The following is a 12,623-nucleotide window of genomic DNA, read 5'->3' as shown; positions in this document are numbered from 1 at the left end:
CACATCCAGGACTATCACCATCAGCACTGGCGCCCCCCAGGGATGTGTGCTCTCCCCACTGCTCTTCTCTCGCTACATGAATGACTGCACTGCAAAGGACCCCTCTGTCAAGCTCATGAAGTTCGCAGAAGACACTACAGTCATCTGCCTCATCAAGGACGGAGACGAGTCTGCTTACAGACAGGAGGTTAAAGAGCTGGCTTCCTGGTGCAGTTATAACAACCTGGAGCTTAATACGCTCAAAACTGTGGAGATGATCGTGGACTTCAGGAGAAAACCCCCTGCACTCCCCCCACTCACCATCATGAACAGCACTGTGGCTGCAGTGGAGTCATTCAGGTTCCTGGGCACCACCATCTCTCAGGACCTGAAGTGGGACACTCACATAGACTCCATTGCAAAAAAGGCCCAGCAGAGGTTGTACTTCCTTCGCCAGCTGAGTAAATTCAACCTGCCACAGGAGCTGCTTAAACAGTTCTACTCTGCTATCATTGAGTCTGTCCTGTGTTCATCCATAACTGTCTGGTTTGGTTCAGCTACAAAATCAGACATCAAGAGACTACAACGGACAGTCAGGACTTCATAACTTAATAACATAGTTATCTGACATATTTATATTAAACTGCACACTTTGTAAATAACATATCTGCACACTAATAACATATCTGTACATTTATCTAAACAATTAAATTTTTTCCTATACTTCTATTTCTGTATATAGTACATTATTTAATGTTTTTTTTTTATATATACTGTATATATTTTTATATTAGTTTTATATTACATCCCTACTGTGTTATTCCTATGTATGTCTGCACTATCATGTATGTCTGCACTATGTTTGTACTTTCTTCTACACTGGAAGCTCCTGTCGTCAAGTCAAATTCCTTGTGTGTGTAAACATACTTGGTAATAAAGCTCTTCTGATTCTGATTCTGATTTTAATATATGTGACCCTGGACCATTTTATACATCATTATACATCAAGCTGAATAAATAAACTTTCCATTGATGTATGGTTTGTTAGGATAGGACAATATTTGGCCAAGATACAACTATTTGAAAATCTGGAATCTGAGGGTGCAAAAAAAATCTAAATATTGAGAAAATTGCCTTTAAAGTTATCTAAATTAAGTTCTTAGCAATGCATATTACTGATCAAAAATTAAGTTTTGATATATTTACGGTAGGAAATTTACCAAATATCTTCATGGAACATGATCTTTACTTAATATCTTAATGATTTTTGGCATAAAAGAAAAATCTATTATTTTGACCCATACAATGTATTTTTGGCTATTGCAACAAATATATCCCAGTGACTTAAGACTGGCTTTGTGGTCCAGGATCACATATGGGTTTTTTTGGAACAAAAAACATTTAAATTTTATTTTGAAATAAAATCATTTGTATTTTATATGTATATTTTTTATATTAATTTTAGTTATTTTTGTCATTTTTGTTATTCCACGGTTAATCGATTAAAATACACAATTACATAAGCATGAACAGCTTGCAGGTGATATGTTTTTTCCCCTAAAGTAAGCAAGTGAGTCAGGCTTCACCTGGTACATCCACTGGCTGAAGGATCGCCTCCAGGAGTCTTTCTTCTCCAGATGGAGGTAGCAGTTGAACAGGATGAGATAAATGTAACGCTCGAGGTACTGCAGGCTCCTTAACCGCAACCCCTGAGCATCAGCCTCTGATTTAGCCATCTTAATCTAAAGAGGAAGAAATGCCAGTGAACTCATTGTTATTCCTCTAGTTTCCCTCTTATTTTTGACAAAATGCTGATGGCACGACATAATCAGCTGTTCGTTCATTTTTTTAAGATTATAATAATATAATAATAAGCAGCCTTCTGAGATCTACACAAACAAGTGATTACATCAATATTTGCATTGCTTGGTTGACTATATACATATTACATATTTCTGCTTTTAACATATTGTGTACCATAGTAATCTATTGAACCTCTACTTTTTTTTTATTAGATAATTTACAAAAATATGTTTGAAAAAAGCAATAATATTATTATTATATCGCAAGTGCACTACCTGCCAGGCCATGTCTGAGACCAGTTGGAATATGTCAAATATCTTTCACAGTGGTAAAGTGCCTACTTGACCACTTTCACTGAACTTTAATATTTTACAGTAAGGTCTGAAAGTCTGAGACCACCAGTGAAAATACCTCTGATTTGATACAAGTTTCATTAAAAATTAATGATTAATTTAAAAAAAAATGTATGTGCATTTAATTTCACAGTTTCTCAAAATGGAAAAAATTATGCCCAGACCAGACTTTTAGTGTGGTCTGATATTTGAGCCCACTGTATATAATGTTAATTAAGTGACAAATCAAGAGGAAATAAAACACTTGCAAAATAACAAGCAACTCACACAAATTCCCAGTCAATCAAGGGCTTCAGATGACGCAATTCATTCAGAATGAGGCAGCTAGCTAGATACATGCAAAATTTCTGAGTAACAGGCCTTGCACTGGTACACTGCCACATGCTCAAATGAAAAGTTTTATTAGATTTAGTATAGTACAGAGCATTTGTATTGAACACAGGTTCTTACATGTGCAGTGTGGCATGGGCAATATTCACCAGTCCCTGCTGATTAGCTTTAAAGAGGCTTAAAGTTTGGTGCAAATGAATTAGTACAGAAACACTGAGCTATTGATGAGCAACTGTAACATGATAAAAATATACCAGTACCTCAGAACATTCTAACTATAAAGTCTTGGACCCTAACAAATATTTGCAGGGCTTTTCAAAGCAGTCTTTTGAAAGCTCTCTGCTCATTTACTCAGCTGTTTATCAAGGTCTTCACTGTAGAATAAAAACATGTTTTTCAGCCTCAAATTAAACACATTCAGAATGCTCTAGGCTGATGCGCTGCAATGGGCATTGATAATCTCTCAGTCCCTTTGAGCGCATTAGCACAAATGAGAAAATTGTACCTCTATAGACTTCTCAAGGCTATGTTAGGTACAAAAACAATTGCTTTAGAAGCAATCTATTATTCAACATGGCTCCTAAAAGCACTGACTAACTGTCCTATTAACTACCTTTTTTACAGTCGACTTTTCATGCTGAAGTTTATGCATGCAAAACACATAGAAAATTATTCAAATGAACAACATAGTTGCAACAACAAGTTTATATATATATATATATTACTTTAATGGCAATGAAAAAACCGTATTCATTGCCATTCAAGTAAAATTACTGAACCTACACATAGAAGCCTGATTAAAATGCTCATTTTAGAAGAAAATTTCCAACGGCACTTAGAGGCTTAGTTGGTATTGTTTGATAGTACTTTCAGTGGAAAAAAACTGAATAATATATATAAATAATATGTCTTATTTGACATTCAATATCTCAGGAAAGAAATGAGGTGGAAGGAAAATAAAGTATCCAAAAGTATTTAAAGTATCCAAAAGTTACAGTATTGTGTAACAAAACAGGCCTTTTTGTTTAGCTCTTGCCATGCACAAAAATAATGACTCATAACTCCAAGACCGTAGCAAGGAGAGTCAAAAGGTAGGTATCACCTGATATAAATTTTTCTATATTTTTATGGGGGGAAAAAAATCTTTGCATTTGAATATTCTCATGCTGAGAAATAGGTGATAAAATGTAAGAAAAATGAGTGTGGTCAAGGGAAAATTTTCATATCACTCTTATTTGACTCTTATCACTCTTATAAGATTATTATATTATTTTTTTGGTGATGTTCCCCAACATGTGTGCTGTATGTGAATTACATTTTGTGGTGATATCATGAAGTAATCAAAAGTTACAGCACTTGGAACAAATGTAGCCCTTTTCTTAGCCCTTTACAGTTTTGAAATTGTTATTTTGAATTTGAAGTAATGCCTCACACAAGTTTAGTCAAAGCCCCAAAAAATTATACTTGTTTTATTCTCGATGAGACCTTTCAAATGACATATGACACATGACTATACGAGCTGTATGATATTTTTGACATATTAGAGTACATGGCACAAAAAATAACATTTTGTAAATTATGATTTTTTTTTTGTCATTTATCAGCAAATAACTCTGAACTACTTTGGAGTTCAAATCAAAGCGGCTACATGCATTGTAAAGCTCAGACTCTGAGCTTTCAAATGATATCCATTTTTTGTTGATCAAGGCAGTGGTTTGAAAAATATGATTAGTAATATTATCGCGGAGGGGGTTGGTCAAAATATTTTCTAAGCTTTAAAATAATACCTATTTTGTGTTATTCCATTCAGGGGTTGCTTAGTAATTTGATTTTTAATTTTTTTCGGGACACCTCGGGTTTAAGGGGTTAAACATTTTTCCTCTATCTAATCAATGTCCTGAGGGTGAATAATTTAGTTCTCATTTCCTCCCTCCACTAGCTGAATATGACCTACATTAATGTGCCACAGGGTGAGAGTGGCGATGACCATGGCTGCAGTAGTTCGGTCTTTCCCATCATGACAGTTGAAGATGAGAGCACAGTTGGTGTCTTCAGCCAGACTGCTTTTCATGGCCTCCAACAACTGGTCAAAAACCTGAGGGAGAACAACAACATTTCAACTAAAGCGTCAAATCTATACCATTCTTATAGTGTACGGACTTGCCTCTTCTTTAGGTGCGCAACAGTCAGACAGGGGAATCCGTTGGTAGCTGAGAACTGGATGAACACTCTTCCGATGGACAAAGAGCTCCTCAATGGTGTGACAACTCTTAAACATCCTCATCTGTTTATCCTGCTCTGTAATCACCTCCAGCCATTTCTCACACCTCAGGATGTCCTGCTTCAGTGCCAGCTCCATTTCCTGTGGAAAATCAAAAAACTTCCATCTCAATTCATCTTAATTTATGATGAAATCAAAAGCTACTACCTGTAAAAATGTGTACCTGTAACAATGAAAAACATTTAACAAGACCTTACATGGACCAAACATTTAGTTACTCGTGCAATAAAATATAAATAAAATGGCCTAAAATATGACGGTCACTGTGTCACAATCAGTGTTGGGCAGTAACTAGTAACTAGTAACTTAGTTACTGTAATAATATTACTTTTTGCAGTAACTAGTAACTAATTACTAATACAATTTCAGTAATAATATTACAGTTACCATCCATAAAACAGCTTAGTTACTTTTGATGCCTCGACCCCGCTGATTTAAAATCCAACAATCAAATAATTCCTAGATTTATTTTCATAATTTTCACGACTTGCACGTGCATGTGATGTCCCCAGTGCACCAGGCAAGCTTGGAATATGGAAAAGCTTACATTCAGCAGATATAAATATTGCATTATATTGATTTTGTCAGGTAAATGATCTGAACACTGTTGTGTAAGTTGTGGCTTTACTTTACTCTGGCATTACATCCCACCCACACCCCTCTGATCAGCATGTTGTACATTATATTACTATAATTAAAAAATATTTTTGGAAAATGAAACAGTTTCTTACAAACTTAATGAAATATAATCGTATATGGGTAACGGAGAAATGACAATTAACTTCAAGCTACACATGACAATTAATGAGATTAATACAACACTTCTACTTGAATGTCACTATCAATCACTATTGAGTGTTTGTAATAACTTCTGACTGCGATCCAATGTGGATTTTGGTCAAATGATGAGACAGAAATATGTTAGTTATATTCTGGAAGAATTTTATGTGGAAGATACACAGTTACAACTACTGTGGAGCGTGAAGAAAAAGTAATGTAACTAGTAGTGTAACTAATTACTGTTGCCAGAAAGTACTAAGTAAAGTAACAATATTACTTTTGAAATGAGTAACTAGTAATGAGTAATATATTACATTCTTTGAGTAACTAGCCCAACACTGGTCACAATGTATTTACACTCCAGTGCAATTTTTGATGAGTAGATCTTGATTTTGCACACAGATGTATTCAGTGTCTTTTTGAACGAATCATTTAAGTGAACGTTCGTTCTCATTCACTTGCATAAACCGCATGGTAATTTTAATAAAGGATAATAATTTTGGTTGACTCAGCATTTTTTAAAATTAACTAATTGACTCAATGACAAAAGTTTGGGTCAGTATGATTTTTTTAATACATTAATTATTAAACACTGTAATTAAGCAAGTGTGCATTAAATCGATGAAAATTGACTATTTCAAATCAATTCTGTTCTTTTGAACTTTTTATTAAAAAAATTAAGTAGCACAGCTGTTTGATAATAATAAGAAATGTTTTTGAGCACCAAATCAGCATACTAGAATGATTTCTAAAGGGCACTGACGACTGAAGTAATGGCTGCTGAAAATTCAGCTTTGCCATCACAGGAATAAACTGCATTCTAAATATATTACAACAGAAAACAGTTATTTTAAATTGTAATAATATTTCACAACTGCAGTTTTTGCTATATTTCTGATCAAATAAATGCAGTCTTGGTAAGCATAAGAGGCTTCCTTCAAAAACATAAATAAATCTTATCAACTCTAAACTTTTGTAACAGTGTATCACAGTATAACTATATATATCTATGGACATAATCTGTTACATATCTTTTTGGTAAACAGAATTGAGTCACTTGGATGAATCAGAATCCGTACCACTATGCATTTCAAATACACATGATATGTTGCCGATAGCTTATACTGCACAGTGCACACTGCATTGAACTTTTTTTATGTGCTGCATTGTACATTGCACACACTATGCAAGCTGTACCTATAACAAATTCGTCCGGCCCAGTCATATAAAGCCACTGAAAGACAACCCTCCTCAATTCCATTTAATAACAGATCTGCCCTGGACAGAATTGCACCTGGAGCTTCTGTGGATGTTGAACACAGACTGGAATAAGCTGTTCCAGACAGCCTGGCTCTCGTGGGGTGAACATTTGTCCGTTTGCCTCCAGCACAAGCTCCTCCTGCAGATTCAGCCAGAGAATTGTAGAGTGCCCTCGCCTCTGGTCTGTCAGGTAGGACATCACGACAGCCAGAGCCTGAAATGGGCACAAACAAGCTTTGATTATTTATTATATGAATTTACAGACAGCCACAATTTAGGAGCTTGGGCTGCTGAAATGAGCTTTAGAAAGGATTTACCTCAGAGTTTGGCTGGGCCATCCCATATAGAGCCATTTTGGAAACACGTCTGAAATTGGCCACTTTCATCTCTTTGGCTGTACTGAGCAGATCTGTTGCTAAAAACTGACTGGACACCTTTCAAAAAAATTGAAGATATTATGGGCATAATGCGCATGCCTATAGGAGAACCTGCTGAGCTGCAGGAGGAGGAGGTCACAGCTCGACTCTGATAAGAGCAGGGCTAGAAAGACTGGCATATCAGATATAATCAGGGAAGAAAAGGACTATTCAAGGATAAAGTAAAAAAAATATATAACCTGGTGCATATGAACATACACTAGTATAACTATGTAATTTTTATCTGTTATAATATATAATTTCTACGTCATAACAGCAAACACAAAACATTTCCTTAAAGTACTGTACGGTTCCCCTTTGGCTATGTTTTAGGGAAGGCACTTCCTAACACTCTAGGAACTTTTTTTATGTTTTAGGATTTCTAAAACCATAAACTAATGTTCTGGGAATGTTCTATGAACCAGAAATTGTTCACTCTTACCAGAACTCGAATCCCATCAGTTATAAGGCTGGCTGGTGCTGAGAGTTCAGAGCTATCCATGCTGGCCAGCAGCCTGTAGATCCAAGCGTTCATACACAGCCACTGACTGAAGCTCTGAGGAAATGCCTGTGGATACTACAGAGATAGAGATACAGCAGACAATGGAAAAATTATTAAAATAATGGCATATACTGACAAAAATAACTGCTTTTAAATATAATAATATGGTAGCATATAGTCAGCAATACCTGATCGTGAAGATATGCATTAAATACTAGGAGGTACACATAGCGTTCAAGACTTTGCAGAAAATAGCCTTTTGTGCTGTTTCCCTGCAAACAAAAAAATGTGTTAATGACACAAATGTCACAAATATGTAACCTTCATTTAACAAAACGCTCATTTTTACATTAAAGCAACCATTTTATAGCAGTTTGACAACATGGACACAATAATGTTTCAGTCGGGACTTACTTGAATCTGGTCATCTTCGCCAATGCCTTCAATCTTCAGTTTGTTTTCATACACAGCATCTTTTATACTATGCATCTCAGAGCACATGGCAATAGCATCATCAACCTGTGGTATATATATACATAAAAAACACTTGGTTTATGTAAAACTTTTCATTCAATAAATCGTAATATGGTATATATTTTTTAAGTCTCAGTTTCTATTTATTTGAAAGCAATCAGACTATTTCATGAACCAAGACTTTTACAAACATCTTTAATACATTCTAACCTCATCAAGGACTTGATGACCTTTAGGTAGGCGACTGATTAGCAACTTAATCACTTGGAAATCCAATTTGTGTTCACTCTTCTGTATCTCTTGCCTGTGAAAGAGATGAAAAGTAAGTAGAACTTAAACAGAGAAAGGTAATTGAAATTGCACTAACACTGTACCATGTACCTGGGGCTCTCTGATGCCCCCTGCAGGTGATGGAAGACTATGGCTCCCAGGATTAAGCCAAGATGGGTGCGTCCCACCCCCACCTGGCAGCTGAAAAGCAGTGCAGGCAGAGGTCTGGAGCTGTCCCGCATCAAAGAGAGGTTTGGGGTCACCTGGTGGACACAAAGGTGGGTAAATTTGTAAAAACACATTGTCCAAACTAAAAGGAATCCAAGTGAATAACAATGATTTAGCACAATATACATGTCTGTATATATTTCTGTAACCTCAAACAACAACACACATTAACTTTTGGCTGTCAAACTCTGATAAAGGGAAAATGAAATCAAGATGGAAAAGATGAAGAAACTGGAATTTAAAAATCTTGCCATTTCCTGAACATGAGTGGATACCTGAAATCATTTTTCATGGTCTTACGTTAACATTTATAACTTTTGTCTGTGTTCATACGGTTTTCAAAGTTCTGGGTTCTTGGGATGAATGATTGGTTCAGTGACACAAATCATCAGATATAAATAAACCAGAGCTCACACAGAGTTATTTTAAACTTAGAAAGTAGAGGGAGAAAAAAAAGATATATAATATTCATGGAGATCTTACCCTGAGTATATTAACAAAGGCATCAAATGTCTCCTCCAGTGGGGCCCCTTCCATTGGGAGCGGCAATCTGTAATATCTAAATTCATCAAAATTTGTAATTAAAAAATACCCAGAACTAAAAGAATCTAAAATTTAAGATTCATTTTGATTCATATATGCATGTTTTTGTTCATCTATGGACACTACTTTTCGCCAGGGATTAATTTACAACAGATTTCTGCTTTTTTTTTTTTTTTTAAATATCACAAAAGTCTTGCCTTTATCATTAGGGTTCCATTTGAGTCACAAATGCCTTTTATGTTTGGGGTCAATAAAATGCTTTAATTCAGCAAGGATGCATTAAAATGTATTGATTGAAAAGTGACAGTAAACACATTTATAATGTAATAACTGTATGCAACATTGTAAATGAGATTGCAAATCATCATATTAGAATGATTTCTGAAGAATCATTTGACACTAAAGACTGGAGTAATTATGCTGAAAATTCAGTTTTGCCATCACAGGAATAAACTTTTAACATATATTAAAATTAAAATTGTAATAATATTTTAAAAATATTACATTTTATTGTATTTTTTATCAAATAAATTTCTTTCAAAAGCATAAAAAAGCAACCCCAACTTTTGAACAGTATAGATTTTATTCTGTCATAAAATATGAGGAATTACCTGTGCAGTGGTTGACTGAAAAGTGGTCTTTTGTAGACCTCCTCAGTGACATGAATGTCCTCCTCTGACAGAATCTGAACCTGCTGAGGTTCATCTTTAAAATGCTCAATGTCATTATAGACATAGAACATATTTTCACTCAGCTTTGCAAAGTCACACAACTGGAGAAAATATCAGAGAATTAAAACCTGACATGGAACAGACACAGTGACCTCTTTCAACATTTCACCATAAAAGGATGGCAAGCGATCCTCCTTATACAACTAGTTCTGCTCTATAACAGACCTCTTTCCGGATGGAGAGCTCTATTTTCTCTGGGCTGAGCTCTCTGTCTAGGTCATGCAGGTTCTCCTGTAGGTTCTCTCTTCCTCTGGGAGTGTACGGAATAAAGTCTCCATCTGAGCGGAAGAAGACCACTGGTTCCTCCCTCACACAGATGAAAATCACCTCCTGTTCACATATTTTGTGGGATAAACAGCAATTAACCTGATATCATTATTTGAAGGTCTATCTGCAGAAAATATGGTAGTCAAGGTGGTCAAGACCTCTGAGATGGGACAGATCAAAATCACGATTTTACAGGATAATACAAACATTTGATTGTTTCAAACTAGTTACTTCACATGCTTCACTCTTAAAAATAAAGGTTATTTACTGGCATAAATGGTTCTATGAAAAACCTTTAATATTCATGGAATCAATCCATTGCACAAAACTTTCTTTAGATTATAAAAATGTTCTCCACACTTAAAAAAAATGGTTCTTAACTGTTCACTGACAGGTTCTTTGGTGAACCCAAAATGGTTTGTCCTATGGCATTGCTGCAAATGGTTCCTATTTTTTAAGAGTGTAGATTAATTTTATGCTACATAATAACATAATAGCTAACAAATCTAATAGTTCTTAAAGGGAAAAAATGTAATAGGACCCCAAAGTGAATTGTATTCATGGAAAGTGCCTCACTGCCTTTCATCCTACTCGGCAAGGACAAGAAGCACTCACTGACCTCACAGCCATCAATCTGCAATCTCTGGAGGACCTGTTTGAAACCATTCAGGCTAGGTTGGCCCATTCCAAAAAGGGGGTAGTTTCCCTTGACCTTGCGGAAGTTGGGGGCCCCATGGATTTTTGTAGTATTTAAGACATCAGCTCTATTGTATACATCCTGTACCATAAAAAACTCCCCCTGGACAATATAAAAGCAAGTCATAAAACTTATTTCATCATAAATGACAAGAAATTTCCATAATTGATCTACATTTCCTGCTCATTACTGCATTTTCCATTATATCTCCAGGCTTTTTCAAGTATTAAGCTCTAAATATTTAGTTAAATCTCAAAAAGTGAAACATACCAGCACTAGGTAGTGCTCCGGCAACAGGTCAGATATCCTTCCCATTGAGTAGTTGGCAGATTGGATCTTGTCATGAATCTGAAACTCTTCCCTGCAGTTATTTCTGTATAGAGACAAAACTCATAACATCTATCAAAATGTCATACATGAAAAACCCACAACTGATAATACATTGTCTCGTCCCTTAACGGGATGGAAAGGAAATTAAAATACTGTCATCAGTTACTCACCCTCCACTTTATAAACCTGTTTGAGTTTCTTTCTTCTGTTGAGAGCAAAATATATTTTAAAGCAACCAAAAGCTTGATTTCCATAGTATTTTTTATTTTCATACTATGGAAGTCAATGGCTACTGTCAACTGTTTGGTTACCAAAATTCTTCAAAATATCTTCTTTTGTGTTGCAGGTTTGGAACAACTTGATGGTGATTAAACATTTTTGGGTGAACTATCCCTTTACGTGAAAGTGAGGTTGTTGACAGTATCTACAATAGTTTTCTCTCAAAGAGTAACACACAGGCGTGACATTTTGTGCATATGAGTGCCCTTACGGACAGTTTTAAAAAGCATCATGTTGCACTTGTCACTTACGTGATGACAACAGGGGCCACCTTGTTTGTGATGATGGATTTGGCTTTGCTGTTGCGAATGTTCACCGACTGTAGTGAGCGTCTGTGCTCAGCCATGACGTTCCCTTGGTGATCGGCCTGGTGTGTAGGTGCAAACGGAGCAGCCTGGGAAGTTGCACTGGCACTCGTACCCATAATCTGCACAGAGCTGGAATGAGGATTTATACTGTGACTAATATAAAGTAAACAGGCAGACATGTTAGTCATTTTACATGGGGCTATTTCTAACATTTGCACTTTTTAAAGAGCCAGATGCACTTTGTGCTCCAATACCACAGAGATTCAATTTCATGGAACCCCAACACATGTAATGCACAACAAGACCTCCAAATAAAACACATTATTGAAGCTTTGAATGTGTTCTACAGACCTAAAAGTATGTAAGACTATCAAATGTGCATGTGCATAGCATCTCTGTCATATTTGATTGTTAAATGAATGGCTTACGGTCTCACAGCTGTGCCGCGTGTGGTCACATCCTTTGGTTTTTGCATCTTAGTTTCAGCAAGGGTTCAGGTCTCTCTTTAAGTGTAAATCCTGTCAACACGAAATCAGTTTCCTGTTGCTAGCAGAATCTTAACATAAAAGCCTTTTGTTTTAACTTCAACAACCACTACTGAAGATTTGCTAATCTTTTTTCTTCTCTTTCTCGCTCAGTGCCTCTCTGGTTCTCTTCTCACAGTGACAGGATAGCCGTTCTAACACTTCTGGGGGCCACAAAGAAATACAGTACATCTGGCAACCAGACGACAGTGTGGGCGGCTCCAGACATTCACAGGGACAGCCCATGCAAAGGCCATGATACAGAAAG

General features: G+C 36.0%; 1 protein-coding gene across 1 annotated transcript in view; it reads right to left on the bottom strand.

Moving 5' to 3' along the window:
- Positions 1–12,457, bottom strand: part of LOC107564356 (paladin-like) — a 17,804-nt gene extending 5,347 nt beyond the window's left edge. The window contains exons 1-17 of the mRNA XM_016249414.1: positions 12,260–12,457; positions 11,775–11,960; positions 11,185–11,287; positions 10,837–11,016; positions 10,116–10,280; positions 9,831–9,991; positions 9,160–9,235; positions 8,560–8,711; positions 8,389–8,482; positions 8,119–8,223; positions 7,893–7,976; positions 7,645–7,779; positions 7,104–7,220; positions 6,821–7,000; positions 4,630–4,827; positions 4,420–4,560; positions 1,566–1,721 (exon numbers count right to left, since the gene is read on the bottom strand). Coding sequence (XP_016104900.1) covers positions 1,566–1,721; positions 4,420–4,560; positions 4,630–4,827; positions 6,821–7,000; positions 7,104–7,220; positions 7,645–7,779; positions 7,893–7,976; positions 8,119–8,223; positions 8,389–8,482; positions 8,560–8,711; positions 9,160–9,235; positions 9,831–9,991; positions 10,116–10,280; positions 10,837–11,016; positions 11,185–11,287; positions 11,775–11,960; positions 12,260–12,306 — 2,280 coding nt within the window. The 5' untranslated portion in view covers positions 12,307–12,457. The remainder of the gene's footprint in view (positions 1–1,565; positions 1,722–4,419; positions 4,561–4,629; positions 4,828–6,820; positions 7,001–7,103; positions 7,221–7,644; positions 7,780–7,892; positions 7,977–8,118; positions 8,224–8,388; positions 8,483–8,559; positions 8,712–9,159; positions 9,236–9,830; positions 9,992–10,115; positions 10,281–10,836; positions 11,017–11,184; positions 11,288–11,774; positions 11,961–12,259) is intronic.
- Positions 12,458–12,623: the final 166 nt, after the last annotated feature.

Source organism: Sinocyclocheilus grahami, unplaced genomic scaffold, assembly GCF_001515645.1.
Source record: "Sinocyclocheilus grahami isolate Dianchi unplaced genomic scaffold, SAMN03320097.WGS_v1.1 scaffold925.1, whole genome shotgun sequence".
Taxonomy (NCBI): domain Eukaryota; kingdom Metazoa; phylum Chordata; class Actinopteri; order Cypriniformes; family Cyprinidae; genus Sinocyclocheilus; species Sinocyclocheilus grahami.
The sequence above is the reverse complement of the archived record's forward strand: the minus strand, read 5'-3'. Positions and strand labels throughout refer to the sequence as shown.